The sequence below is a fragment of the Mesoplodon mirus genome (assembly GCF_964341445.2).
Source record: "Mesoplodon mirus genome assembly, chromosome: 11".
Taxonomy (NCBI): Eukaryota; Metazoa; Chordata; class Mammalia; order Artiodactyla; family Ziphiidae; genus Mesoplodon; species Mesoplodon mirus.
The window spans coordinates 100,261,760-100,289,516 of NC_138987.1; the positions used below are offsets into that span (position 1 = coordinate 100,261,760).

The 27,757-nt window shown below is 57.1% G+C and overlaps 1 protein-coding gene across 2 annotated transcripts in view; it reads left to right on the plus strand.

Annotated features, from left to right (window-relative positions):
* Window positions 1-27,757, plus strand: part of B4GALNT3 (beta-1,4-N-acetyl-galactosaminyltransferase 3) — a gene marked incomplete at its 5' end in the record, with an annotated part of 95,013 nt that overhangs the window by 62,933 nt on the left and 4,323 nt on the right. The window contains 17 exons of one of the 2 annotated variants that reach the window (XM_082635116.1): window positions 8,853-8,956; window positions 9,890-9,967; window positions 16,923-17,018; window positions 17,402-17,492; window positions 17,832-17,932; window positions 18,369-18,436; window positions 19,496-19,574; window positions 19,693-19,759; window positions 21,299-21,442; window positions 22,226-22,335; window positions 23,041-23,141; window positions 23,365-23,426; window positions 23,975-24,779; window positions 25,739-26,058; window positions 26,778-26,931; window positions 27,149-27,221; window positions 27,584-27,737. In XM_082635116.1, coding sequence (XP_082491242.1) covers window positions 8,853-8,956; window positions 9,890-9,967; window positions 16,923-17,018; window positions 17,402-17,492; window positions 17,832-17,932; window positions 18,369-18,436; window positions 19,496-19,574; window positions 19,693-19,759; window positions 21,299-21,442; window positions 22,226-22,335; window positions 23,041-23,141; window positions 23,365-23,426; window positions 23,975-24,779; window positions 25,739-26,058; window positions 26,778-26,931; window positions 27,149-27,221; window positions 27,584-27,737 — 2,607 coding nt within the window. The remainder of the gene's footprint in view (window positions 1-8,852; window positions 8,957-9,889; window positions 9,968-16,922; window positions 17,019-17,401; window positions 17,493-17,831; window positions 17,933-18,368; window positions 18,437-19,495; window positions 19,575-19,692; window positions 19,760-21,298; window positions 21,443-22,225; window positions 22,336-23,040; window positions 23,142-23,364; window positions 23,427-23,974; window positions 24,780-25,738; window positions 26,059-26,777; window positions 26,932-27,148; window positions 27,222-27,583; window positions 27,738-27,757) is intronic. The other variant, XM_082635117.1, reaches the window with a different exon arrangement.

Sequence of the window (27,757 nt, forward strand, 5' to 3'; positions counted from 1 at the left end):
GGAGGCCCTCTCTCTTCTTTTTTAAAGGCACATTCCCAGTGGAATCTCCACTCCCCCCTCCCCCAATCTTTTTTCCAGTGTTCAGTTTAACTATGGAAAGTACCCCTCCCACCTCTATCCAGTCGGGAAAGAGAGTTCTGGGATCTCAGGCCTCCACTTCTGTGTCCTTCCACCTGGAAAGGCACGGGAGCAAGAGCATGGACTTTGACTAGCTGCTGGGCCGTGGTCCGCTGTGGCTCCAAATCCCAGAGCTTCTGTGGGCTGCTTCAGGTCTTCAGGTGGGTCCTGGTGACTTTTCTTCTGGGATGACTCCAGGGCCATCTTCTGGAACCAGGGTTTTCTTCTCTCTGTGTTGCTTCTCCAGAACTCTGGGATCTTGGAGACCAGTTCTCTGGTCACAGAAAATGTTTGCAGAGTACTTTGTCTGAGGTTCCTGCACGTCTGGAAAATCATCACAGCATCACACCATCAGCGTCTGGTGAGCTCAGCGGCCTGAGGTGCGGCTGTCTGTTGCCTAAAGCAGAAATGGCTTGTGTGTGCCCTGCATGGGGCGCGGCGTGGGTCCAGAGCACATGCACGAGGCCACAGTCACGTGGATCCCTTCACACCACGATGCCCACCCCAGGTGTGCCAGGAGTGGATGGAGCTGAATGTCTCCTTTTGTACTTTCTCCCCATTGCAGCAGTTAGCAGGGCACTGAGTATACAACAGGCGCTCAATAAGTGCCTGGGGATAGGTTGGTTCATTGATTCATGCATTCAGTCTTCCCAGCCTGCTATTGCTTACCCTCGACCGCCACTGAACTTCCTCTTTGAAAGACTCCAGGAGGGGAAAGGATCGCCCCACTGCTTCTCCACGTTCAGAAACTTGTCTGTGTCCCAGTCCAGCGGGATGACTGGACAAGAGAGTCTGACCCATGGGGTCCTTGACCAGGTCCACCCGAGGATTAAAGCACCTCTTCAGTGGGCATGGACCAGTTTTAGAAATCCTGGACCCTGTTACCTCCAGATGTTCCTGAAACCATCCCATTTCATCCGGGGTCTTCGTCGACATTCCCCATGGACAGAACTGTGTTTGTGGCTCTGGCTGTCCTGTCATGACCCGGATGAGTACATGGCGCCTGAAAGGTTGTGGGGTTTGTTTTGTTCTTTGTCACGATGATGGTGACGATGACGATATCCTGGAGGTGCCTTGGGGCCCGGCCAGACCTTCGGGGGCCTCTGCGGGTCGATCCGCAGCTCGGGGGGTGGGAAGTTACAGAGCGGGGCTGGGTGCAGGCCTCACCCACCCCCTTAAAGTCTCATGCTCAGATCTGGATGTCCGGGTGAGCAGGACACAAGCAGCAGGGCTGAAGTGCACAAGCACGTCCCTGGCACAGCTCCGACGCCACCCGTTGGGCCCCCTCGGTTGGCAGCCGGCAGGGCAGTGGGCACGGCCCCTTGTGTCTCGCTGACGAGCCCCGGCCTGCCCTGCTGCAGCCCCAGCCCTACGGCAGCTCAGGGTAGGCTCGGCAGGGAGCTGGGGGTGGCTGGCTATTCTGCTCTGAGCCTAGGAGCCGGTGGGCAGGGGGGAGAGGCTCGTCGGGACCCTTTCCATATTTCTGCTCATCAAATTGAAGAATGGCTGGGGAGACCTCGGGACCCCACCCGTCTCCCGCCCTGCATACCCTCCGCCCCGTACCTGTGCTACAAGGGAGCGTGAGACGGAGCTGGACCCACACTTAGGACCCTCCTTGGGGCCCACCCTGCTCCAGACCCGCAGCTGCATGGTTCACCCTCGTGTCGAGAAGGAAGAGGCTCAGAGGCCGGGGCGAGGGCAGCAGGCCTACTCGCAGGTGCTTTCTGCCCAGTTTTCCAGCTGTTTGGGGGTGTTTGGGTTTCCATGCGCCCTCTTGCTCTTATTTGGCTTATATGGGGAGGTGTTATTGGCGTTACTGGCGTTAGAGGGAGTGGGGAGCTAGTCTGTGGGGTGTCGGGGGTTGTGGGCGGGTGAGTGGGAGGTAATCGGGGAGGGATGGGCCAGTGACTAAGGTGTGCCTGACACCAGGTGATGAGGAGGTGGCATAGATGGACCAGATTCTCAAGTCTGTTCCGTAGAGAGGCATGGAATTCGAGACACAGCGTTCAAATCTTCTGTCACTTACTATCTCTGGGACTTTCAGTGAGATTTTTATCCTCTAAGCCTTATTTTCCTGTAGGGTTGTTGTACTAAATAAAATCATCTATATTTCATTTACTATAAATATAAGTATATGCCCGACACGTAAATGTTAAGGTTACATTAATAATAGTTCCTCTTGCATCACGTTCTCTGGGGTGTCACGGCTGGAAAGGAAAGGCCGTGTCTTTGCTGTCAGAGATTCTGGTTTGCCTTAGAGACTCTCTCCCAGGTGACAGTCCCTGGCTTCATCCCTGACTGTGCCACCTCGGGTTTCTGGTGGCGTCCAGGCCCTGCTGGCGTCCAGCCACGGCAGCTTTGCTCTGCAGAGCCCACATGACTGGCCCTCGGGTGCACTCCAAGGTCAGAGCCTTGCTTTTTCATCCCAGGACTCCGTGCTGGTTCCTGGCCTTTGTGGAGCCGTGCCCGGGTGTCATGACCTGTTCCCTGGACAACCTGCTGTTCTCTAGTGGGACAAGGGCTCTGTCTCTGCTCAGCTCCTCTGGGGTTCACCACCTTTTCTCTCTACAGGCGCTGAGCTTCTTAGCAGATCGTCTGCATTCACCCCAGATCTTTGGGTCCTTTACACCTATGGAGCCTGTAGGACCAGCCCTCCTGGCTTGTCCTTGAACCCCATCTTCCTACAGCCCTTGAGGGTGCAGGCCTTCCCCTCTCGCAAAGTGCATCTTAGGGCAGGTGGGAGCCCTTTCCAGCGGAGCCCTGCCCAAGCTGGAGATGGAGCTTCAGAAACACCACGTTCATTGCACCCCCTCCCCGCCATGCTTCCACTTCTCTCTTAGGCATTCCTCTCAGCCCTGCCTCTCCTCTGACACCCGTCCTCCCCATCTCAGTAAGTGCCTTCCAGCCTTCCAACGGCCAGGGCGGAAATCCTGAATCGTTCTTGATTCCTCTCCCCATGTCCAGTCCCTCAGCTGAAACTTCACAATCTATCCAAAATCTGCCTGAGCAGCCAGGGGCTGCCTTTCCCCCTTGTGTGAATGTCCCTGTGGACCACATGACACATCAACAAGAGAGTCAGACCAGAGATCAGGAGAAACAATGCAAGTTTCACATCTGCAATGCTGTGACCGATCATAAACTAATGAGCTGCAATGTGTTAATTGCTTGTTGTGTTCCAAGCACTAAGTCCTTAACATGGATTATCTCATTCACTGTGTGACTTCACTTCTCTGTTTCCTCATCTCTAAAGAAGACGACAACAGTTCACAGGGAAATAATGTAGGTGAGAGTGTTTTTTTTTAAAAAAAAGCAGCAAGGGGGACTTCCCTGGTGGCGCAGTGGTTAAGAGTCCGCCTGCCAATGCAGGGGACATGGGTTCGACCCCTGGTCGGGGAAGATCCCACATGCCGCGGAGCAACTAAGCCCGTGCACCACAACTACTGAGCCTGCACTCTAGAGCTCTTGCGCCACAACTACTGAGCCCGTGTGCCACAACTACTGAGCCCGCGTGCCACAACCACTGAAGCCCACGTGCCTAGAGCCCGTGCTCCGCAACAAGAGAAGCCACTGCAATGAGAAGCCCATGCACTGCAACAAAGAGTAGCCCCTGCTCGCCGCAACTAGAGAAAAGCCCGCGCAGCAATGAAGACCCAACGCAGCCAAAAATAAAATAAATAAATTTTTAAAAAGTATCATCTGAAAAAAAAAGAAAAAGAAAGCACCAAGGGCTGTACTTATGCTGTATTTTCACCAAAGAGCCAAAGAGATGCTCTCCAGGCCTTTGAAGAGTCCCCATAGCACAGAGGAGAGATGTTGGCAGAGTTCCGGCTGATGGTGCATTTGATAGCCCAGCTTTGTGAGGGCAGAATGTGAGGCCCACGGTGGTGCTTTATCTGTCACCTGAGATCGGGGTGTCTGTCTCCTGGCACAAATGTGACACCTGTTGCAGGAGAAAGGGGCCCTGGCAGCTGGCGCTCTGGCCAGGAGCAGGAGTTCACTTACCCGAGGGCAGGTGACAAGTGTCAATAGTTAAATCAGCACATTCTTTAGCTCCTGGTTCCCCCAGGGGGCTAAGCGGGGCCAGGGTACCTCGGGCAGGGTTAACACAGCGGAAAAGCTCCACACGTGCCTGACGCCTACTATGCACTCAGTGAATATTAATGGGGTTGGGAGGATAGGTGGGTGACGGGAGGGGCGCCGAGAACAGCCGGGCAGCAGAGAGGAAGTGCTGTCTGTTACCCCCACCACTGAGTCGCTGCTGCCCATGGTCCTCTTGCTTCTCTGCACAGAGGAGAGGGGTGGCGACTGGCCGTTCCCGGTTTTTATAAAATTCTCGAGGTGCTGGGACTCACATCTTCTGACGCCCAAGTCCAAAACCCTGAACTCAGACATTGTTGGGGGACAGGGTGCTAGCTGTGTCTGACATGCACAGTGTTTAATCCTCACGGCAGGGGCAGGGGTCTTATCTCCACCAGCCAGAGAGATAAGACCAGAGAGGTTCAGTTACTTGCTCAGGCGGTTACCATTTATAATGGTGGCCATCCATGGAGATCTTCCTGACTCCAAGCCTTCTTGTCTTTTCCACACTGTGAAGTCTGCCAAGGGCGTTGCCTGCTCCTTGAACTGCTAAAGGCTGGGCTGTTGATTGTCTTGCTGCAAGTAATTTCAAAGCCATCCAGACGCACCTGTGACCTGGGCAGGGCCTGGTTAGGTTTAACCACTGACCTCCCCTCCCGTCCGTGGATTGTCCTTGTTTACTGGGAGAGCCACCTGTTACCCTCTTTTAAAGAGAAATAGAGCCAGGCCACAAGTTAAAGGTGATGGACAGGTTTCATTCAGTACTATCGCAGTGTGGGAAAGAGACTGAGGTATCGAGGTGAGCTCAGTTCCAAAGGCAGCCAGGGATTTACAGCCCACAAGCAGCGTGAGGGGTCAGTGGATGGAGGATTGCCAGGAGAAGACATCAGGGTGGGGGGTTCCTGCTGGCCCGGCCTAGCAGCATCCTGGCTACCTGATTGGGTTCAGGTATCAAGGGTGGAGGGTTTTGTAAACAGAGTTAACAGGATTCTTCCTAAAATCTGGGCTGGGCAGGCCAAGGACAGGGCCCAAGGGCCATGGCCTAGTCGAAAAGAGTGCTCACAGGAGCCCTTCCAAAGTTTGGTCCAGGAGAGGGTGTTCCTTGTCATTTCCCAGTAAATGCGAGGACACGGCATGGTGAAGACCACCGGGGGAGAGTCCATTGACCTTGGGGTGACTTGTCTCACTTTCCAGGAGTCAAAGAATTTGGCTGGCACTGAAATCTAGTGTGTGGGAAAGAAAGTGCCTGGGAGACACGCTGGAACTCCCTCGGCTGCGGCAAATTGATTTTTTTTTTTTTTGCGGTACGGGGGCCTCTCACTGTTGTGGCCTCTCCCGTTGCGGAGCACAGCCTCCGGATGTGCAGGCTCAGCGGCCATGGCTCACGGGCCCAGCCGCTCCATGGCCTGTGGGATCCTCCCGGACCGGGGCATGAACCCGTGTCCCCTGCATCGGCAGGCGGACTCTCAACCACTGCGCCACCAGGGAAGCCCCGGCAAATTGAATTTGTAGGGTTATATCCTCACAACCTTGTCTACGAGTAGGTCGTTTTCAGCCACAGAGCAAAGTCCAGGAAGAGGTGACCCAGTCGTTCTGAGGCAGAAGCAAGGCAGCCCTCCCACGGTGCGACTCATTTGTCCCCCAGGCCCCTGAGCCTCCAGCTACTAACCCGCAGCCCCCGGGGCCTGGGCAGGGATGGGGCTCCTTTGTTAGCAGTGTCTTAGCCGGGTTAGCGCAGGAACACCAGGCAGGAAGGTAGGGCTGGGTCTGGGAACATTCTTTCTCTTTCTGATTCCCTACCTCCCTCCCTCCACCTCACGTCACCGCACTGGCTCCGGGATCCTCTTCCCGAGAACATCTCTGTGCGTCGAACTAGTCTGACTTGTTTCTGCCTGCCTGCTGGCCAGCCATGGAAACAGCAGAGACCTTGAGGGCAGCAGGATAAACCTGCGGAAGTCCGATAAACATAACACGAGCAGACGGTTAATGTCTGCGCAGAAACCCAGGGGCACAGACCCCCAGCGGACGCTCTGCCCCCGGGTCTCCTCCAAGTCCACACCAAACAGCATCCACAGGAGAAAATGTAGGTGGGAAGAGGAAACGCTGGCTGGTGAGGCAGACAGGCCCTCTGTTCCGATGCCGGCTTCGAAACAACGGACTCTGTGACCCTCAGCCCTGGGCTTTTCTTTCCCCATCTGTGAAGTGAGGGTAATCAGACCTGGCCCAGGTGGGATCATGCCTGCGAGGTGCTGAGTAAACCCTGTGGAGCACCCAGCATGTAACTGGGTAAGAAAAGCTCCCCCGCCGCGCCCCACGTTCCACCCACCTTCCTGGAGGTATTCACACACACACACTCTGGCAAAGCGCTGATGTCCACCTTCTGTGGGCTGTGCTCTTTCCTCTGTGTCTGGTTGGCTGGCCGTGCCTCTACTGGTGCCCGCCTGGGGCTCCTCGGATGCCTCTGCTTCCAGGCATCTCTTGGCTCACCGTGGCCAGTGGTGCCAGTCTAACTCCCGGGCAGCGCCCACTGCAGTGTCCTGGGAGCATCTTGATGAAGCTGTTGGAGAGCTTTCTGCGCTTTTGCAGCCCCATGGGTTCCCTCTGAACTCTTGGGTTCTAGCCTTAGCTTTGTCACTACAGTGGTCCTACCTGAGCCATGACTTCACTTTCAGCGGTTCCTGTTACCCAAGGTCAACCAGGGTCTGAAAATATTAAATGGGAAATTCTAGAAACAATTAATAAGCTTTCAAGTGTGTACCATTCTGATCGGCGTGATGAAATCTCACGCTGTCCTGCTCCATCCTGCTCCGTCTTGCCCAGGAAGTGAGTCACCCCCTTTCTCCAGCCCCTCCCACTGTTAGTCATTTAGTAGCTGTCTCAGTTACCAGATGGACTGTCCTGGCATCACAGTGCTTGTGTTCAAGTGACCCTTATTTTACTTAATACCGTCCCCACAGTGCCACGGCAGTGATGCTGGAAATTCACATTTGCCAAAGGAGAGCCATAAGGTGCTTCTTTTTTTTTTTTTTTTTTTTTTTTTTTTTTTTTTTTTTTGCGGTATGCGGGCCTTTCACTGTTGTGGCCTCCCCCGTTGTGGAGCACAGGCTCCGGACGCGCAGGCCCAGCGGCCATGGCTCACGGGCCCAGCCGCTCCGCGGCATATGGGATCCTCCCAGACCGGGGCACGAACCCATATCCCCTGCATCGGCAGGCGGACTCTCAACCACTGCGCCACCAGGGAGGCCCAAGGTGCTTCTTTTAAGTGAAAAGGTGAAACTTAAAGAAAGAAAAAAAAACTGTATGCTAAGGTTGCTAAGATCTACGGCAAGAGCGAATCTTTTCTTCATGAAATTGTGAAGAAGGGAAAAGAAATGTTTGCTAGTTTTGCTGTCACACCTCAAACTGCAAAAGCTGCGGCCATAGTGAATAAGTGCTCCATTAAGACGGCAGAGGCATTCAATTTGTACAATAAAATATTTTGAGAGAGACTCATTCACGTAACTTTTATTACAATATATTGTTATAACTGCTCTATTTGATTTTTAGTTAACATGATTAATCTCTCACGGTCCCTAATTTGTAAATTAAACTTAATCGTAAGTATGTATAGGAAAAAACATCGTATATATGGGGTTCAGTACTATGGTTTCAGGCATCCACTGGGGGTCTTGAGTGTATCCGCTGTGGACAAGGGGGTCAACTGTGTTTGCTAAGTGACTTCAGATAGCTGGGCTTCCATTTCCTTACCTGAAATGAGGACTAGGTGGTCTTGAAGGCCCCTCCCAGCTCTTGGTGGCCTGTGATTCTGCCTTATGGTTCCACAAAGTCTCCATCCTGCCCGAGTGTCCCCCTGACCTGTGGGCAGCCCCGGCCCCCAGTGGACAGCCGTGCTGACCACTGAGCTCTGATTCTCCCCCGCCGAACCCTCGGCGGCTCCTTGCCCCTTTGCGTGGCTGTGAATGCATGCACATCTCCCTCATTCTCACCGTGGTTTGGCTGTTACCTTCCCAGATGTGTGAAAGCCGACAGGCTCCAGGGCCTCAGGGCACAGATGTCAGCCGTCACACACAGCCTCTAGATGCATCCAGGAGGAGCTGGGCCTCAAATCTCATATCTTCAGCTGTTTATAATTCTGACAGGCAAACGCCAAGTCCTGGCCCATGGTCTCGTGGCGCCCCCAGCTCTGGGTCCATCCAGCAGCCCAGCGACTTAACGGCGGGCAGGGGGAGGGCCCCCCATCAGATAGCCCCACCGGCTCCCTGGCTCGGGGGCAGGGAGGTTGTGAGGGGAAAGCTCAGCTCGGCCGCCGTGCACCCAGTGGCTTTTGGGCGAAATTGGCCTCGACAGGCAGCCTGTGGTGGTCACATGGCAGGACAAAGCTCCGGGTTCCCCTGGCCTGGTTCCTCCTCTGAATTAGGAAAGACAGCGAGTCCTAACAGGAGATGAGCTCATGCCCTTGCTCTCTGCCGTGTTGACCTTGGCCGAGGTTGTAACTGTCCCCCCACACTCCACCCCACTTCACACCCACCCCAAGACGAGGGCTCGGGAGCCACAGAAGGTACACGATTACCTCTGTTATTACGCCCTGAATCTCGCAGATTTATGAGGTCTTCAGGTCGTGCTGACCTTCTTCCTCTCTTCTTCTTTCCCTTCCTCAGGGTATGGCAGCTGGAGAGAACTGGCCAAGGCTCTGGCCAGCAGGAACATTCCGGCTGTGGATCCAAATCTCCAGTTCTACCGTCCCCAGAGGCTGGGCCTCAAGGTACGTGGCAGGGTCAGCCCGTCCTCCCTGCTGGTGCGTTAACGTGGGTCCTCGGCTCCCCCTGCCCACAGAGCCTTAAGGGCACCCTCACGTCCTGTGTTAGGAGAGGGCAGAGCAGAGGGAGTCCCTGGATGGCAGGCTGGCCTCATGGGCTCTCCTAGCTTCATGGGTAGAGACGTCCATCCTGCCTTCCCCAAAGCCTTGTCGCATAGTTCAAGATGCCCAAGTCTGAGCCGTCCAGGCATGTGGCCTCCATCAGTAGCCTGAGCCGGACCAGCACCTCTCGCCTCTTGCCGGGATGAGGACTGGGCTGGTACTTTAGTGACAGTCCCAGGTGCTTGCCGCTAAGAGTCAGAGATGATGCGGTAGAGACGGCCCCTCCCTGCAAATAACTGGGGGACAGATTTGTACTGGGGCATTTTCCCTATGGTGTTTCTTGGGCTGATGGTCCCTAGAAGCTGCTCTGGGTGGGATTAGGGAACTTGAGGTCCAGTTCAGCCTGGAGCCCTAAGGTTGAGCCTCTGAACCTAGAACAGACATGGATCTCCAAGGCCGGACCAGAGCCAAACTGCACCCATGGACCTGCAGGGTAGGGAGGGGTTGGGGTGTCTCCCCCAAGGGGGCTCCCACTTGTTAGGACAGATGAGTCACAGAAGAGGGAGGCAAGGTCCCTGCCCCCAGGAGAGCCTGGCCTAATTAGAAAAAATTTTTCTATATGAGAAGACTGAGAAAAGTCAGGAAAGTAGAAGCACCTCAGGGGTATACATTGGAGGTATATTCCTGAGGGATATAGTGTGAGCCAGAAAAGGGAGTGTCTGTAAGTTGATAAGCCTGGGTCTCCTGACCCTCTGCTTCCACAGGCACTTTCAAGGGGCCCCGATCCTGTTGTCACCCTAATATTCCCACCAAGTTCATTCTTCTCTGTTCTGCCAGGGCCAAGACTCTGCGAGAGGTGGCATGGGGAACAGCAGCTACCTGAAGTGGAATAAGCCGGTCCCCTGGCTGTCAGAGGTGAGGCTGCTCTTGGAGAGGGTTAAAAAACAGTGTTTATAGGTAATTCCAGAGGCTCCAGAAAATTTTCTTCTAGTGGTTGTTATTAAAAATTTTCCTCTAAAAAAAAATTTTTTTTTTCATCTAATTTGAAGAAAAAAATGAAAGGGTTCCGGGCTCACTGAATTTTCTTCCTTTAGAGAAGCTCTGACACTTGCAAGGGGCCTACTGGGTGCCAGGCTTTGTGCATAATCTCCTGTCAGCTTTATGACCCTTTAGGATAACACAATATCCTCATTTTATGGGTGAGAAAAGCAAAGCTGAGGAAAGCTACAGGACTTTCATGTCCGTGTTAATCCCCAGTTATAAAATTCGGCTTCCCAAACTGTCTTTCATGGACCATTAAATCCCCTAAGATACTCCAGGCAGAAAGGAATCCACTGTTAAATACGGTTTCAGATCTATAGACATCCACTCCCTGGAAGTACACATTAGCACATGAAAGGCTCTGAGTTCTGCGGTCATGTGTTTGACTTGGTTTATTAGCTCAGCAGGTACCAAACTTATTTGCCTCCTGAACTACCGTTTCCCGTGAACCATTAATATTCTATGAAACCAGTGTTCTAAGAGACATATACTAGGAAACTCTGCTTTAGAAAATTTTTATAGGAAGCAGTTAAACATGTGAATGAAAGTTGTCATAAGCATCATCATACCTTTTGTGTACATAGGATTTGACAGATTCTTTTTCTTTCAGTGAAGAAGCAGAAACTCAGGAGGTTAATCACATGCACAAGATCACCTTGAGTAAAAGCTTGTGCAGATACTCCAGAGCAGCGTGGTGCTTTGGGGGTGAACATTTTAAATTTAGGTTTTGTATCATGCAACTTGTCCAGGCCTTTCTTGCCTGGGTGCTGTCAGCCAGCCCGTCATCTCGTCCACACCTGTCACAGGTTGACCTCTTCCGCCTGGGTGATTTTATTTCCAGTCCACCCATTTGCCGTGGGGCAGGCGTGAAGGATGCAGTGTCATACATAATATGATGGTAGGTTATCTACACTGTGAAATTGCCTCTGTTTAAACCCTGAGAGAGGATGGATTACAACACCAGGTGATATCATCAGGTAATTAGGCCCTGCCCTGCCCCACCTGGAGATGGCATGGTGAAAATCATTGGTCCAGCGATCCAGCCTTCTGTTCTTTGAGGACAGTTGGATTCTTTTTTTTTTTTTTCTTTTCTTTTTTTTGCGGTACGCGGGCCTCTCACTGCTGTGGCCTCTCCCGTTGCGGAGCACAGGCTCCGGACACGCAGGCTCAGCGGCCATGGCTCACGGGCCCAGCCGCTCCGCGGCATGTGGGATCTTCCCGGACCGGGGCACGAACCCGTGTCCCCTGCATCGGCAGGCGGACTCTCAACCACTGCGCCACCAGGGAAGCCCGGATTCTTTATTTTTTATTTTTGGCCTCGGCTCTCGGGATCTTAGTTCCCCAGGAATCAAACCCGTGCCCCCTGCAGTGGAAACGCGGAGCCCTAACCCCTGGACCGCCAGGGAAGTCCCTGGATCATTTTTCTTAATGAACCAATGATTTTGAAAGATTATAACTACATAATATTCTGCATTTATTAATCATTAGTTTTCTTACCTTTTTTGGCCAATCAAGGATGGAGATATATACGTATATATCTCCATGACAGCAGTGACAAACAGTAAATAGTGATTAAAATAGGATTGACTTTTTAAAGAAATAGTTGATCTTTTAGTAAGTGTGTTTAGCCTTTTGGTGGTAAATGCCTGATCTCCACGGACTTTGTCCTTTTATTATTAAAAGTGGCTTATAGGGAATTCCCTGGCGGTCCAGTGGTTAGGACTCTGGGCCCTCACTGCCGAGGGCCGGGGTTCAATCCCTGGTCGGGGAACTAAGATTCCACAAGCCACGCGGCGTGGCCAAAAGAAAAAAAAGTGGCTTATAAAATCCTCATTACAGTCTTCCTGGATCTTCAGGGAATCACTGATCCAGTCTCCTTATCTTACCAGCAAGGATAACTAGGCCCAGTTTAAATAAGTAGCATATGCCGTCTCCCAGCTGCAGTGGTGCCCTCTCCTCCAGCCCGTCGTGGGGACCTCGGTTCCCCTCTCCTTACCTGTCTCCTGCCTTTTGACGTACGGTTTCAGCAGGAAGTGCTCAGGTGAAGGACACATGTCATTTACTGAACATCTACTAGCTGTCAGGGCTGGCAGGTTGCACTGTTGTTACCCCTTTCCTGGCGATGGCTCCAGAGGGGTTGACTCAGGCACTCCCCCAAGGTGGCGTAGCTACTGCAGCCCTGCCCTGCCGGTGAGCACGGAGAGAACACGGGAAGGCTGACCGTGGTCTCTCCCTTGACCGTCTCCCCGCCCCAGCCCTTGGCCGCCAGCAGTTCAGGGTCTCCGAGGCCAGCAGTCTCTCTCAAGCGAAGCAGGCTTAGTCAGTCCACTCCCTGTCAGACCGGGAGTGGACGGCTGGTGGGCTGGGCTTCCTGGGGTAACCGCTCTCAAAAACTTGTCCCTGTCAGCCCAGATCATAAAACACTGACTAGCAACCCCCACTAATTAACAAACCTCACTGCCAGTTTATTCACTTACCAGTCAGTATACGGTCCACTGACCAGACACTGTCTGCTGCTCAGGCCGCTCCCCCCAGAAAACCAAAATAATTATAAGAAAGATATTTGGTGAACGCAGAATCAGATCAAAGCAAGTCAGAGTCCATGGGTGACGTCACGCGGGCTTGGTGAGGTGGTGTCTCTCTCCTGAGAGGAGGGCTGGGACCTTGATTCCCCTTCTCAGGCTCCCCCCGCTTTTTTCTCCGTTTCATTGAGATATAGTTCATATACCATATAATTCACCCATTTAACCTGTACAATTCAGTAGCTTTTAGTATAGTCATGGAGTTGTGCATCCATCACTTTCAATTTAGAACATTTTCCTCACTACTAAGGAGACCCCTCACCTGTGGGCCATCACCCCTTCACTAACCCCCAGCCCCCAGCCCCCAGCAAGCACTAATCTACTCTGTCTCTCTAGACCTGCCTGTTCTGGACACTTCACATAAAGGGAATCGTATGCTCTGTGTGGCCTTTTGTGTCTGGCTTCTCTCACTTGGCATTACGTTTTCGAGGCCCATCCATGTGGCAGCATGTATATCAGAACTTTGTTCATTGTTTTGCTGAATAATCTTCCACTGTGTGGATGGACCACATTTTATGATCCTCGATAGATGGGTATTTGGGTTGTTTCTGCTTTTGGCTCTTGGGAATAAAGCTGCCGTGAACGTTTGTGTACGGGTTTCAGAGCGGATCAGGCTGCCCTTTATTCAGGGCCCTGAACCACCACCATCATACACGTTGTCACCGTGGGGAGACACAAGTGACACCACAGTTCAATTACAAACCATCTGTTCCAATGGGGATAATTCCCTCCATCAGAATTCCACCAGACGGGCCTCGGGCCCTGTCCTCCAAATCTAGAGCCACCTCTTATCCTCTTGGAGCCGGGACCCCCTGGATTCCCAGTGGGAGCTCCCTCAAGGGGCAGGTGTGAACAGGAATCGAGTAGCTCGGGTGGGCTTCCCTGGTGACGCAGTGGTTGAGAATCCGCCTGCCAATGCAGGGGACAAGGGTTCGAGCCCTGATCTGGGAAGATCCCACATGCCGCGGAGCAACTAAGCCCGTGCGCCACAACTACTGAGCCTGCGCTCTAGGGCCCTCGAGCCACAACTACTGAGCCCACGTGCCACAACTACTGAAGCCCGCGGCGCCTAGAGCCCGTGCTCCGCAACAAGAGAAGCCACCGCAATGAGCAGCCCCCGCTTACCACAACTAGAGAAAGCCCGTGTGCAGCAATGAAGACCCAACACAGCCAAAAATAAATAAGTAAATAAATTTATTAAAAAAGAAAAAATAGTAGCTCAGGTGCTAGAAACTCTGAACGGGAGTCCGGTGTGTAGGAACTGGTGACCTCATTGTCCTGCTGGGTGGAAGTCACGTGGTCCAGCCAGGTGTGCTGGTCTCGAGCTGGCAGAGCAGCGGCATGGTCTGTGCTCACACCCGTGCTGGGCTGCTCACCCCTCCTGGAGGTGGACCTGGCCACCCCGCCTTCGCGCCCTCTGCATCTCAGCCTCTGCAGTAGCCCTGACAGAGGTGGCTCGTTTGTCTGCGTGTCTCTCTCCTCTGAGGAACCGTTTTCATCTTTGCGTCATCACGGGTACAAAGCAGACATTTGGTGCTTATAGAATAAATGAAGGAACATATGGTTCCAGACTTAGCTTCTCCAAGCATTTGTTCACTCAGATCATTAAGATGTGCAGGGAACCCACAGAGGGAGCTGGAACTCTGCCTGGGGAAGTTGCAGAAGCCTAGGGAGAGAGATTTGAAAAGAACCTTGAAGGGTGAGCTGGAGTTTGCAGGGTGGGGAAGGAAAGGGCCTTCCAAGCAGGAAACAGCATCTGCAAAGGCACAGAGGCGTGTGTGCGCTGGGGTGTAGGTATGACCGGGAGTGGGGTGAGGTGGGGCTGGGAAGACAGGGTGAGGTTTTGTTCAGAAGCCTCAGGGAACCCTCGGAGGTATGAAGCGGCGGAGTGGCGTGATCAGATCTGTCTCTAGAAAGAGAGTTCTACAGGCAGTGTGAGAAGTCAGTGGTGGGAGACGCCTCCATCCGATTGGGAGGCTCTGTGAGCCCAGCGAGGCTGGCAGAGACCCTGTGGTGGGTGGAAGGCAGTGGACGTGGTGGGTGAGCACCCACCAGGCTGCATCCGCACCCCCAGAAGCCCTCCCACTTCCACAGGGTTCATTGCTGTGTGCCCTTAGGGGCTCAATTTACCTCTCTGGGTTTCAATATTCTCACCTCTAAAATGAGAGGGTTCAGGGGACTTCCCTGGTGGTCCTGTGGTTAGGACTCCGAGCTTCCACTGCAGGGGGCGCAGGTTCGATCCCTGGTTGGGAAACTAAGATCCCGCATGCCGTGTGGCGTGGCCAAAAAAGAGAAAGAAATAAAATAAAAAATAATAAAATGAGAGGGTTCAACAGGTATTTTCTCTACTGCTTGTAGGCGGGGGTTTCCAATCCGTCTTTGGCCGTGGACGTGTTCTGGGCATGGGAGTAACCAGTGCTCTTCCCTGGGCCTTAGCTCTGCTGGCCAGTAGAAAGAGGGGTCAGAGAGCAGTGCCGACAAGCCAGAGTCCCACGTCCCTGCCCAACACAAGCTTCTCCAAAGCTTGGAGGGACATGGGCCCTGGAGGGGGGGCGGGTCACCAGTCAGGGCCCGGGGAGGAAGAAGGCGCCCACTGGTCCCTCAGGGATGGTGTCCATCCCCTCCTACAGCCTGAGGGCAGGTGGAACATGGCTGGAGTGCTGGCTCTGTGCTGAGTCAGGGCCTAGCCCCCGGGGATGTGGATAGTCCTCCCCCTGCCTGGGTTTCCCCGCAGCATCTCAGGCCCCGCTGCTACATAAGCAGGGCCCTGAGGGGCAGGTCGGGGGGGCTAGCCCAGCTCCTTCCTCCTTTCCCTGCCCAAGCCCTTGTAGCCTCTGGCCTCCTGGCTGAGCACAGCAGACTTCTGGGGGCGTGCCCCCCCCCCCAGTTTGCTGTGGACTCAGAGTCTCCCGGGAGGGGCATGGAGGAGACAACTGAGTCTTGTAAACGGGACTTAGGAATTTCCCCAGAAGTAGCACAATGTCCCCATTCTTTCGTTCCAAGAAGCCCTAGCCCGCCCCCCACCTACCCAGCCCACATTCTCTCTCCCACCCGTCCCAGCGCCCCACTCATATTCTGGGGAGCGACGGCTGCTACCCGCGGCCCCGGGAAGAGCCAGGTTGCTGAGGGGACGGGGTGACAGGCTCTCCGCGTGGGGACGGGACCGTCCTGTCTGGGGGCTCTCCCCGGTCCCTTCTTTCCCCCGTCATCCCTCCCTGTAGGTCTCTTGCTGAAGCCCTTCTGTCTGGGCTTCCAGTCTGGCTGTCCTTTCCTCCGCTGTCTTCCTTAAGGGTGGCTTGGATTTTGATACCTGAATATCTGAGGGCTGGAAGGGCAGGGCCTGTCTGTGTGGCCTGATGGGGGCCCACCTCCCGCACCTGGAGATGAAGCTGGGGAGGGGTGCGGGGAGTTGGGAAGGGCTGGGATGGGGTGATCTGAAGCCCTTTGTCAGGATAACTTGGGACCCTGTCCCCACCCCCTCCCCTCTCCCACTCCCCACCCTTCCACCCACTCAGGGTCCTGGCTGCTGCCCTTGCCCTCCCCTCCCCTCCCCGGGGGGCCCTGTGCTCCCGGCCTCCAAGCTCAGTCCCCTGCCCACCAGCCCCACAACCGAGGAGGGGAGGCAGGTACCTCCGTGCTCCTACCTTCCCAGGGCTGCCCCGAAGGCCCAGGCACCTGGTGGGCATCCCGGCAGAGGCCTGGGCAGCATGAAGCTCTGAGCTCCCAGGAGAGCCGTCAGAGCCCTTCTGCCGATGGGGCCCCCAGACCTCCTGCAGCTTTGCCAGCTGCTTCCCCACGAGGGCAGCCAGTAGCACGAAGACCACGGGTGGATGAGGTTTCACCCAGACAGCTGTGCGGGTGTCCTCTTACGAGGCAGTAGAGGCGGTAGGGGAGGGAGAGCGGGTCCGGCTGGAACCCCAGCCTGGCACCTCCCTCCTGCCATTCTGTCCTGGCTGGTACTCCCCCTGCCTGGGGGATGCAGACCAGCCCACTTCCTGCATGGAAAGAGCCGGGAGTGTGTGTATGTGCGTGTACATGCATGTGGGCGCGTGGACACGTGCAAGGACAGAAAAACAGCCCCAGGCCTCAGGGCCAGGCCACGGGGATGAGCTTCCCCAGGCAGCCGTGGGTGCCGAGGATGGGAATGGGACTGGCGTGGACCATGACCTTCAACAGTGAGGGGCGCTCGGGCCGCGGCTGCAGGCCGGCCCCGTCTCACGCTCACACCCTGTCCCTGTCCCGTGCAGTTCCGGGGCCGCGTCAACCTGCATGTGTTTGAAGACTGGTGCGGCAGCTCCATGCAGCAGCTGCGGAGGGACCTCCACTTCCCCCTGTACCCACACGTGAGTGCCTCCTGCCGCGCTCCCCTCCTGCCCCGCTCCTGGCTCTCACCCCTGCACCCGGCTTCTGTCTTCCTCACCTTCCCTTGCTTTTTTCTGGTTCGTTTCCTTTCCTTTATCCCGTGGGCCCCCTTCTAACGCCCACAGTGTCTCCCTCGTTCCCTTCCCGGGGATCTCCTTGGCAATATAGTTTACCCGGGAGGCCGCCACGTACGGCTGTGGGGCTGTGCACTGTTCCAGGTCACCTGGATAAAGAAGCAAGTGGGAGCGGGAGGCTTGCCTGCCTCACTCCCTCCTCATCCTCCTACCAGCCCTGAGCAGACCAACCTCTTCATATCCCTCTTCCCTCTTCCGGGTAATGATTCCCCTCTGGTTTCCTGGCACAGATCCGCACAACCCTGAGGAAGCTGGCCGTGTCCCCCAGGTGGACCAACTATGGCCTCCGCATCTTTGGCTACCTGCACCCCTTTACCGATGGTGAGGCCAGCCCCGGATCCTGCTCTTCCCCGTCCTGCCCGAGCTCTCAGGGTGCCTGGAGCACATCGCCTGTTAGCCTACCCTCGGGGGAGGGGGGAGTTTGGCCGTGGTGAGGGCTCACGCAGGCCCCCAGGCGGCCACTTCACGCCCTGATTTGAAGGGTCTGGAACTAGCTTGTCCTTCCCTGTAAGTCTCCATCTCCACGGGGTCTCCCAGGGTGTAGAGACCCCCACTTTACAAAGAGGGGAGCCTAGCAGCAAGCCCCCAAAGAGGATTTACCCTGAGCCCACTATGTGGAGGCCCGTCCTGCTCTCACCTGGAAACTGCCCTCACGCCCAGGGGAGATCCAGTTTGCCATTGCCGCCGACGACAACGCAGAATTCTGGCTGAGCCCGGATGACCAGGTCTCAGGCCTGCAGCTGCTGGCCAGCGTCGGCAAGGTAGGGTCCCCACGGCCCCATTGGCCCTCCCACTGCCCCCAGGAGCCAGGTCACCTGCCTCCATCAGGACAGTCTGGTGTGACACCAGGGAAGGGGCATGAGAAGCAGCATTCTCCCCCGTTGCCTCCCATCCTACAGAGGGATGGACTGGGTGTGGCCGGGAACAGACCCCGGGAAGACTCAGGACTGGGCCACACCCATCCTGGGTGCTCTGGTCCTGATGCTGAGGATTCACGCGGTGGGCGCGGCTGCTGGGGGAGGGGAAGTTACTTCCCGAGTGGTCCCACGTCCCCTCCCACCCTCCCCATCTCCCCGCCCCCCTCCTCCCACTCTCCTCCTCTCTCCTTCTGCCTGTGGCCCCTCACTCACCACTTCCCACCCTCCACACTTTGCCTTTGCGTCCGCCCTTCTCTTCCCTTGCTCCCCACACCTCCAGACTGGAAAAGAGTGGACTGCCCCTGGAGAATTCGGGAAATTTCGGAGTCAAATGTCCAAGCCAGTGAGGTGAGTAGGGAGCGTGGTGACAGGAGCGGCAGAAACCCCAGCCTCCGTCAGGTGCCGAGAGGCCAGCTCAGGGCCGGGGCCCGGGTCCAGGGGGCACTTCCCCACTCCCCGCCCCCCGCCCCATCACAGAGGTTCAGTGAGCCAGGGCCACGTGCATTCAGGTAAACCAAGTCTTTGATTAGAGACCACCTGGCCCATTCTTCCTCACTTTACAGATGAGGAACTGAGGCCCAGAGAGGGCTGTGACTTAATGAGGGTCACACAGCTGTTCAGTAGCACTCAGGACTGGAAAACAGAATGGGTCTCCTTTCTCCCCGCCCTTGCTTGCCTGTTTTCTCCATCCCTGCAGGGTCCACAGCTGGACCACCGCTGCTCTTTCTGAGCTGCAGAAAGTTCCGAATGTCAGGGGCCCCTGGGCAGGCTGGAGGGAAGGCCTGTGGTGGCTGGGATGGGAACTATCCCCGCCCCCAGAGCGCCACCTGGTGGCCCACACACACTGGCGAGAACACGTGTTGGCTTGAAGGTTCCGGTGCTGATGTTGATGGTACTGAGACAGTACAGCTTGTCCAGAGCACTGACCGTGCCAGCCCCCGAGGTCCCCACTTCCCGTGTGACTCAGCACGGCAGCCGAGGATGAGGGCTCTAAAGCCAGACTGCCCGGGTCCAAACCCCAACTGCGCCCCTTATTACCTGGGGACTTTGGGCAAATTACCCAAATTTTCTGCGCCTCGGGGTTCTTATCTGCAAACAGGGATTACACGAGTTCATGTGTATAAAGCACTTAGCACGGTGCCTCCACATAGGAACAGCTCTCTGAGGGTTAACAGAGAGCTGAGTATCCTGGGAGGTTAGTGCTGTTGTTATCCCATCTCACGGGAGAGAAGACTGAGGCCGCCCTGTCAGTAAGCGGTGATGGGGCTTCTGACCCAGACGCCCACCAGCAGGTCCCTGGGACCAGGAGCAGGGAGGGAGGGACGGGGCGTGTGCGGCGCTGGGAGCGGGCTCAGGCTGCGTGGGGGCCTGGGAGACAGCCCCCTGTTCCCTGCCCTCTCCTGCCAGCCTGTCAGCCGCCCGCAGGTACTACTTCGAGGTGCTACACAAGCAGAACGACCAGGGCACCGACCACGTGGAAGTCGCGGTGAGCCCCCGAGGTCCCCTCCGCCTCTGTGCCTGGCCGCCCCTCTGCCCAGGCCCTGGAGCCCTGTTCCAAATCAGCCACCTCCGACCTGCCGCGTCCACCCTCTCTCCTTTCCCAGTGGCGACGGAATGACCCCGGGGCCAAGTTCAGCATCATTGACTCCGCTTCCCTGTCCCTCTTCACCAGTGAGTGTCCTGCCCCAGCCTGGGGACGGGCCGCGGTGGGGCTGGCTTGAGGGGGCCGGGAGGGCTGCTTGGAACAAGCTGTGGAGGGTCCGGACCAAGGAGCAGAACCTGAAGGGGCGCTACGGTCAGAGGTCCTTAGCTCCCGGGGGGTCGGTGACCTGTGAGCGCCTTCCGGAACCTCTGCGAGCCCTCGCCCCAGAAAAACGCCCGTCCGCCTCCACACGGTGTTGTCTGTATGATTTCAAGGGGATCCAGAGACCAGGACGCTCACTCCAGATGAAAAGCCTCTGAGGGAGGCCAGTCCCTATTTTGCAGATGAGCCGCCATGGTTCTCACACGGCTGTGGCCAGAGGAGAGACAGCGTTCTCACCTCTCTCAGGCTGCAGTCAGTGGACGCCCCGAGTATACTTGTTGTTGCTTATGATTTCCCCCTGCCTGGAGGCCCCACTGAGAAGTCACCACTGGTAGGTGGGCCGTGTGGGCCCAGGTATAGGAGGAGCTGGCAGAGCAGAAGCCCTGGCGAGGAAGGGAAGGTGGGTCTGGAGGAGACTGGGAGATGGTGGGAAGAGCGTATGTGCGGAGGGCAGGATGGAGAGCGGAACGGAAGGTCTGGTTCACAGGAGAGGGCGGCAGTGAGGAAGGGGCGAGAGGGGTTGGGGGAGGCTGCCGGTGACCGAAGCAGGAGGTCAGGGCAGAAGGGCCAGTTGGTGCCAGAAGAAGAAGGGAGATTGGAATCCATAGATTGAGTGTGAACCAAGAAAAAGGAAGCCCGAGGCAAATTCAGGTAAGAAACCAGTGAGATGGGCCAGAGGTAACGGAGCTCTTATCTGGGGCCACGGCAGATGATCTCAGGAAGCAGAGAGCAAAGACAAGCAGCCAGCCCCCAGGGCTGGTCAGATAGGGGACAAGTAGTCTTGAACACCAGGCCCCCAGACGGAGGTGAGGAGTGGGTGCTGGAAGCCTAGGGGCTCCCTGCTTGGTGGGCGTGGGCTTGTCTGCTGGAGAGGCTGAGACACACGGCCTGGGTTCACTCAGCTTTGTGTGATCTCAGGCACGTGACTTCGCTTCCCTTTGCCCAAGTTCCTTGTCTGTAAAGTAGGAATGATGATAATAGTACATAAGCCACAGCAGCTCTGAGGATTAAATGTGTTGATATTTGTAAGATGCTTGGATCAGCGCCTGGCTTATTATTTAGTAAGTGCCCTTCGTGTGTTTGTTAAATAAACAGACTTCTAATGATGAATTTCCAGCAGATAGCAGTTAAAACATTTTGAGGAAGAGGTGGCTTTTTCCAGCTCACACAAAACTGTGGTGTGTGCTGGGGCTGGGGCTGGTGGAGGGGGTCCAAGGGAGACCACAGGTTGTGGAGGCAGGGCTGGGGGGAAGCGGGATTGAGCGCATCCCATACTGTACCAGCCTGGGGATACGGAAGCCTTCAGTCGGCCCCTTCCTGGCCCCTCCAGGAGGCAGGGGCCTGGCTTCTGGGCTGACTTTCTCTGGGAGTCCAGCTGCCCTCTGTTCTTTCCTCCCTGGGCCCAGATGAGACAGTCCTGAGGATGGATGAGGTGGGCCACATCCCGCAGACAGCAGCCAGCCATGCAGGCTCCCCAGACCCTCTTTCCAGTGATGAGCAGCCCCTGGCCGACATGCTGCGGCCCGACCCTCGGGACACCCTCTATCGAGGTACGACCTCACCGCGGGCTTGACCTCCCTCCGGGGGACGCACTGCCAGGTCCACAGATGTCGGGGAGGAGGCCTCTGTGCTACCGCAATATCCCCAAATCAGAGACTCTTTTCTTTTACTTGTATGAAATATAACATGCATACAGAAAGCTACAAAAATATAGATGTACAGCTTTGCAACTGTACAAATCATTACAGTGCAAACATTACAGGACAAGAAATAGAGCCAGAACCCAGGTGTGCCCTCTGCAATCACGTATATGGGTTTCTTATTGGATTCTAGCTCTTGCCTCCAGTGAGAGAAGTACGTCCCCACTAAGGTGTAGGAGTCTTAAGCTGTCCAGAGTGTTTACATTTTAAAAGACGACAAAGTGTCCCCTTCCAGCCCTGTCCCCCCACCCCACCATGACCACCGGAAGGGAATTCAGTTACTGACACCACACTAGGGGGAGGCTTCTTGGCCTCGCTGGGAGTTTCTAGGCCTGTTTTGAGGCTGGCCCTTTACAGCGATCCCAGCACTGTCCTGTGCCTCGAATCAGGCGCCGCGTGCGAGCTCTCTGCCTCCAGCTGCCCCTGGAATCCACCCCCACCCCCAAGAGTGGTGGCAGTCTCCGCTTGGTGGCCTCAGCTGCCGGGCTGGACGCTGCCACGAGTGAATACAGAAATGTGTGGGCTCGGGGCCGCAGGTCCAGCCCTCGCCCCGCAGCCGGGAGGCTTTGTGGCTGTGAGCCGGCCTGTTTCAGGCTCCCTCACCCAACCTCACCCCGCCCCCTTCTGCCCCAGTGCCCCTGATCCCCAGGTCCCAGCTCCGTCGCATCCTGCCCGACTGTCCCTACAAGCCCAGCTACCTGGTGGACGGGCTTCGTCTGCAGCGCTACCAGGGACTCCGGTTTGTAAGTCTCGGGCCAGGCGGTGGGGACAGGCGTGGGAGGGGGCTCGCTGCCCGTGACCGGGACTGCAGAGGCTGGCCCCTCCTCCCCACGCCACACACCTGCGGGCGGGATGCCTCCTGGGGCCCAGAGAACCGGCATTTCTCTGTGCCCGGCCCGGATGGGCTGCCCTGCGGAGCCCGGAGCTGTGCGGGGAGGGCTGGCTGAGGCCTCCCACCCTCCGCCCCGAGGGTGGCGGTATTTATTAAACTTATAGACAAGGCGCTGGTGAGGTGAAGCTCCGCTTTAGAGAACCCCTAGCCCACACGGAAGCCCCAGGGGCAGGACCCCGCTGCGCCCCCGGGTCCAGAGGTGATGGCGGGAGAGGCTGGGGGCAGCCGTGGGGCAGGGCTGAGAAGGCTTTTGGTGGCCGAGGCCTCGAGCTATGTTGAAAGGGGGCAAAAGACAGTGCAGGGAGTAACGGGTTGTCTCGGGACTGTGGGAGGTGGCAGGAGAGGGAAAGGCCGCAGGAGGGATGGGGGTGGGGTGGCCTTGGCTGCAGCTGCGGAGAACGAGCCAGGGCAGGAGACGAGCCAGGGCAGGAGACGGGGACGTGCACCCGGGGAGCTTGACTCGGGCACGTTCTGTCCAGAGCCCAGGGGAGGGCACGTCAAGGGTGGGGTGGAATCCAGATGCTGCGTCCACAGCAGCCCTGCTCTCCGCCTCCAGGTTCACCTGTCCTTTGTTTACCCCAATGACTACACCCGCCTGAGCCACATGGAGACCCATAATAAGTGCTTCTACCAGGAAAACTCCTACTACCAGGACAGGTGAGACACTGATGGGGCAGGAGCCGGGAGGGCTGCCTGGACCAGAAAGGCCACAGAGACCCTCCACCAAGGAGCCTTGGCGCTTCCTGGGTGCTTCACACAAGCACACGTGCACACACGCAGCCTCCCTGCTGCAGCCCCGGCCAGGCGTGACCTCAGGCCGCCCCTCCCGCCCCCGCCATGGCCTGCGCGGTGCCCATGCCAGCCTCCCTCACTCCTGCAGGCTCAGCTTTCAGGACTACATCAAGATTGACCAGCCTCCGAAGCAGGGGCCAGAGCAGCCAGGTACAGAATGACAGCCGAGCTTCCAGGCCAGGCCGGAGGGTGACAGTCCAGACTGTGCCAGCCGCCCCCTCCCCCCGCAGGAGCTTAGAATGCAAACCCCACAGCCCTTCCTCTCAGCCCCAAGGGTGGGGGGAGGAGCCCTTCTCCCCCTCTTCCTTTCCAAGGCACATGTAGAGGACGAAGGGCCCTGGGGGACGCCCGAGGGCCTCGCTACCCCGGCCCATCTTTAGGGAAGCTCTGCTCTGCAGAAGCACCGTCTTCCTGTGGCCTCTCTCCTTGCAGCACTGGGGACTGAGTGGGGCTGTCTGCTGGGTCCCTGCACGTGCCAGGCCCCGGCTCGTGCTTTCTGTCTTCGTGTCACTCACTCCTGACAGCAACTCTATGGAAGAGGGAGACCCTGGCTTTAGCTGAGGTTGAGTAACTCACCCCGGGCCCAGGGCAGACCCCGCCAGGGACCCCCACTGTCTCACCCACTGGTCCTCAGCCATCTTGTGGATCTTGCTGGGGAGAGGTTGAAACCCCACACAAGGGATGGTTGTTGTTGACAGCAGGTTCCGAGGAAGGCCTTCTAGAAGAATCCCAGTACGGAGAAGCAGCAGAGGACACCCCTGCCCCTGACGGCCAGAACGCCAGGACACCAGAGGGGAAGCAAGGGCCCCCGACAGCCCCCGGGCAGAACGCCACCAACCGCCGCCTCCGAAGCCTGCGGAGACTTCTGGCTCAGCCCCAGGCGGGCCTGGTGGTGCCCTCTCCCACGCAGAACTCCACAGCCCCCTTCCCAGCGAGGACCAGCACCATCCCGGCCCAGCCAGCAGAGAAGAAGGCCAGGAAGCCCAACCCCGAGCCCCACCAGGCCCCACGGCATCCTGACAAGTGGCCCCCGGGACACCCAGCAGGGCACCCGCCTCCAGTGAAGAGGCCCAGACCCGCGGGTGGCAGCCCCGGGAAGACGCTGGGGCAGTCCCAGTGGCTGAATCAAGTTGAGTCATACATTGCAAAGCAGAGAAGGGGTGACAGGATGGAGCCTCCGGACCCCAGGGGGGGTTGGCCTAAGGAGGGGGAGGAGGTGTTGGCAGCAGCTGCCGGCCAGGAAGGACGAGCGGAGGGAGAGGACGAGGGCGAAGAGGAGGAGGAGGAGGAGGATGTGAGTGAGGTGTTGGAATACCTGTCCATGTTCGACCCGGTGGTGAACTGGGACCAGACCTTCAGTGCCGGCAACCTCGACTTCCAAGCCCTGCGGACCGACTGGATTGACCTGAGCTGTAACACGTCTGGCAACCTGCTGCTTCCCGAGCAGGAGGCGCTCGAGGTCACGCGGGTCTTCTTGAAGAAGCTTAACCAGCGCAGCCGGGGGTAAGGTAAAGGGCTCTCGTGGGCTAGGCGGGGGGGGGGGGCCCTGGCCGCAGGCGCCTGGGAGGATGAGTGCCTGTCGGGTCTCAGGCAAGGGCTGAGATCCCTGGGGCCTGGCCCAGGATGCGAGCTGAACACTGGGAAGACTCTCAGGGAGGGAGCTGGTAAAGAGATGGGACAGGCAAAACGGGGGCTAAAAAGACACCTTGAGACCCAGATGTGGGCTAGAAGGGCGGGGGCAGAAGACATGGATGAGTGCTTTGTTGTTTCATTCATTCATTCAACCCACCAACATTTTTCTGGTTGAGATAAAAGGCACATGCCAATCAGTTCAGCATTTTGGAGTGTACAATTCAGTGGTTTTTAAGTGTATTCAGGATGTTGTGCAGCCGCCACCGCTATGTGATTCCAGAACATTTTCATTGCTTTTATTTTTTTTAATTTATTTATTTTTAAAATTAATTAATTTTATTTTTGGCTGCATTAGGTCTTTGTTACTGCATGTGGGCTTTCTCTAGTTGCCACGAGCGGGGGCTACTCTTTGTTGCGGTGTGCGGGCTTCTCATTGCGGTGGCTTCTCTTGTTGCGGAGTACAGGCTCTAGGTGCGCGGGCTTTAGTAGTTGCGGCACGCAGGCTCAGTAGTTGTGGCTTGCGGGCTCTAGAGCACAGGCTCAGTAGTTGTGGCGCATGGGCTTAGTTGCTCCATGGCACGTGGGATCTTCCCGGACCAGAGCTTGAACCCGTGTCTCCTGCATTGGCAGGCGGATTCTCAACCACTGCGCCACCAGGGAAGCCCACTAGGTGCATTTTTAAAGATGGCAGCAGTGCTCACTGGAGCGAGTGAGCCTCGCGCGAGCATGTTAGCCAGCGGCAAAGCTGGGCAAAGACCAAGGTCTCCTGACGACTGGCCTTGCTCCCACGTGCGGGAAGAGTGACCCAAGCCCCACACCCTTTCCGCCAGGAGGTACCAGCTGCGGCGCATCGTGAACGTGGAGAAGCGTCAGGACCATCTCCGTGGGGGCCGCTACCTGCTGGAGCTTGAGCTGCTGGAACGAGGCCAGCACCTGGTGCGGCTCTCGGAGTTCGTGTCCACGCATGGCAGGCAGGGCGTCGATGCCGCTGGTGGGGAAGAGGCCGAGGCCCGGAACCTGCAAGGCCTGGTGTGGAGCCCACACGACCGCCAGAGACATGTCCTGAGTGCCCGGGCCCTGGAGCCCAAGCTGTGCTGGCCCCAGGGCTTCTCCTGGAACCACCATGCCGTGGTCCACTTTGTCGTGCCGGGTGAGCCTCCTGCCACCTGGGCACTGTCCGCGGAGCAGGGGCCTCTCGTGATCCCGAGCCCCCGGTCTCTGCTCCCTGATGTGATTTCACAAGAACTCGTGGGAGAGGCCACTTTGGGAAACTGGGGCTCACAGGAGAAAAGTAACTAGTCTGAGGTCATGTGGGCAGTCAGGGCCGGAGCTGGGAAGGACGCTGACTCATAGGCCAGCGGCTCTTCTTACTGAACCAGCATTCAGGGTTGGATGTAAAAATCAGCCGGGGCTGCTGGCCTGGGCTTTACAGCTGGCCTGGGGCAGTGAGACAGGGAGGGCAGGCTGGCTGGTTTTTATAACAAGAGAGGGGAGCCCTCAAGGAGTGTAACCGTAGGGTCGGACGGAACGTGAAGGCTGACCGTAAGATGGACAGCTAGAGGGTCTGAATGTGAGAGCCCAGCAGGGTAACCATGCCGAGCTGATGACAAGCCCCAGCCCCTGGCCTTCCCACAGAGCCCTCCCTGGGAGGCTGTGCGGGGGCGGGGGGGACGTAGAGGCCCCTGTAACGGTGAGCTCTCCCTCTGCCCTCCGTCCCCCGCTGCTCTGCTGACCTTGCCCGTAGCCACATTACCCTCAGCCAAAGTCTGATGGGACTCCTGAGCGCGCAGGAACCGGGAGTGGAGGTGCCCTCCTTTGCGTTACCTCTGCTTCTTTCTCCCCGCCCGCCCCGCCTGCCCCACCGGGCAGTAAAGAACCAGGCACGCTGGGTGCAGCAATTCATCAGAGACATGGAGACCCTGTTCGGTGTCACCGGCGACCCGCACTTCAACATCATCATCACCGACTACAGCAGCGAGGACATGGACATCGAGATGGCCCTGAGAAGGTCCAGGCTGCGCAGGTGAGGGTGTTCTCGGCAGGGCACAGCTTGAGCCATCTCTTCCTGAAGCCCCGCCAGCTTCCCTGATTCCCAGCCTCTAGCTTTTCCCAGAGGCCGCACCCGCCTGCCCGTAGGCCCATCCCAGGAGCACGCGCCGCCTCTTCTCTGCCTGCCAGCTTCCACCTGGGACTGCCACAGCTGGGCCCTGAGGCTCAGCCCCTCTCTGCTCTCCCCGCAGCTACCAGTACATGAAGCTAAGTGGGAACTTCGAACGCTCAGCCGGGCTTCAGGCTGGCGTGGACCTGGTGAAGGTAAGCGGCCTGAGAGACGTGACTAAGGCTGCTGAAGAGACGCACAGACGGCCGGCTCCTCGGGGAGGAAGGGTCAAGGACACGGGGGCCTCTCTGCTGCGCCGCAGGCCCGGTACCGGGGTGGGAGCGTTCGTGCGGGGTCCTCGGAGTCCATGAAAGGTCGGGGAGGAGTCGGGATTCCCTCTGTGATGGTGAGAACAGTGCCCTGATGCCCAGTACCCTGGAAACCCATCCGACAGTTTGTTTCACGCAAGTTTGTCAGTCACTGAAATGGGAAAGAGCCTGAGGATTGTCCTAGAGAGCGGCCTGGCCTCCTCGCCGGGGTCTGTAGGGGCTGCTGACCCTCCCACCTCTGTCCCCAGGACCCGCACAGCATCATCTTCCTCTGCGACCTCCACATCCACTTCCCAGCTGGAATCGTCGACACCATCCGGAAGCACTGTGTGGAGGGCAAGATGGCCTTCGCCCCCATGGTCATGAGGCTGCACTGCGGTGCCACTCCCCAGTGGCCTGAGGGTGAGCCTGTCCTGGGCTGG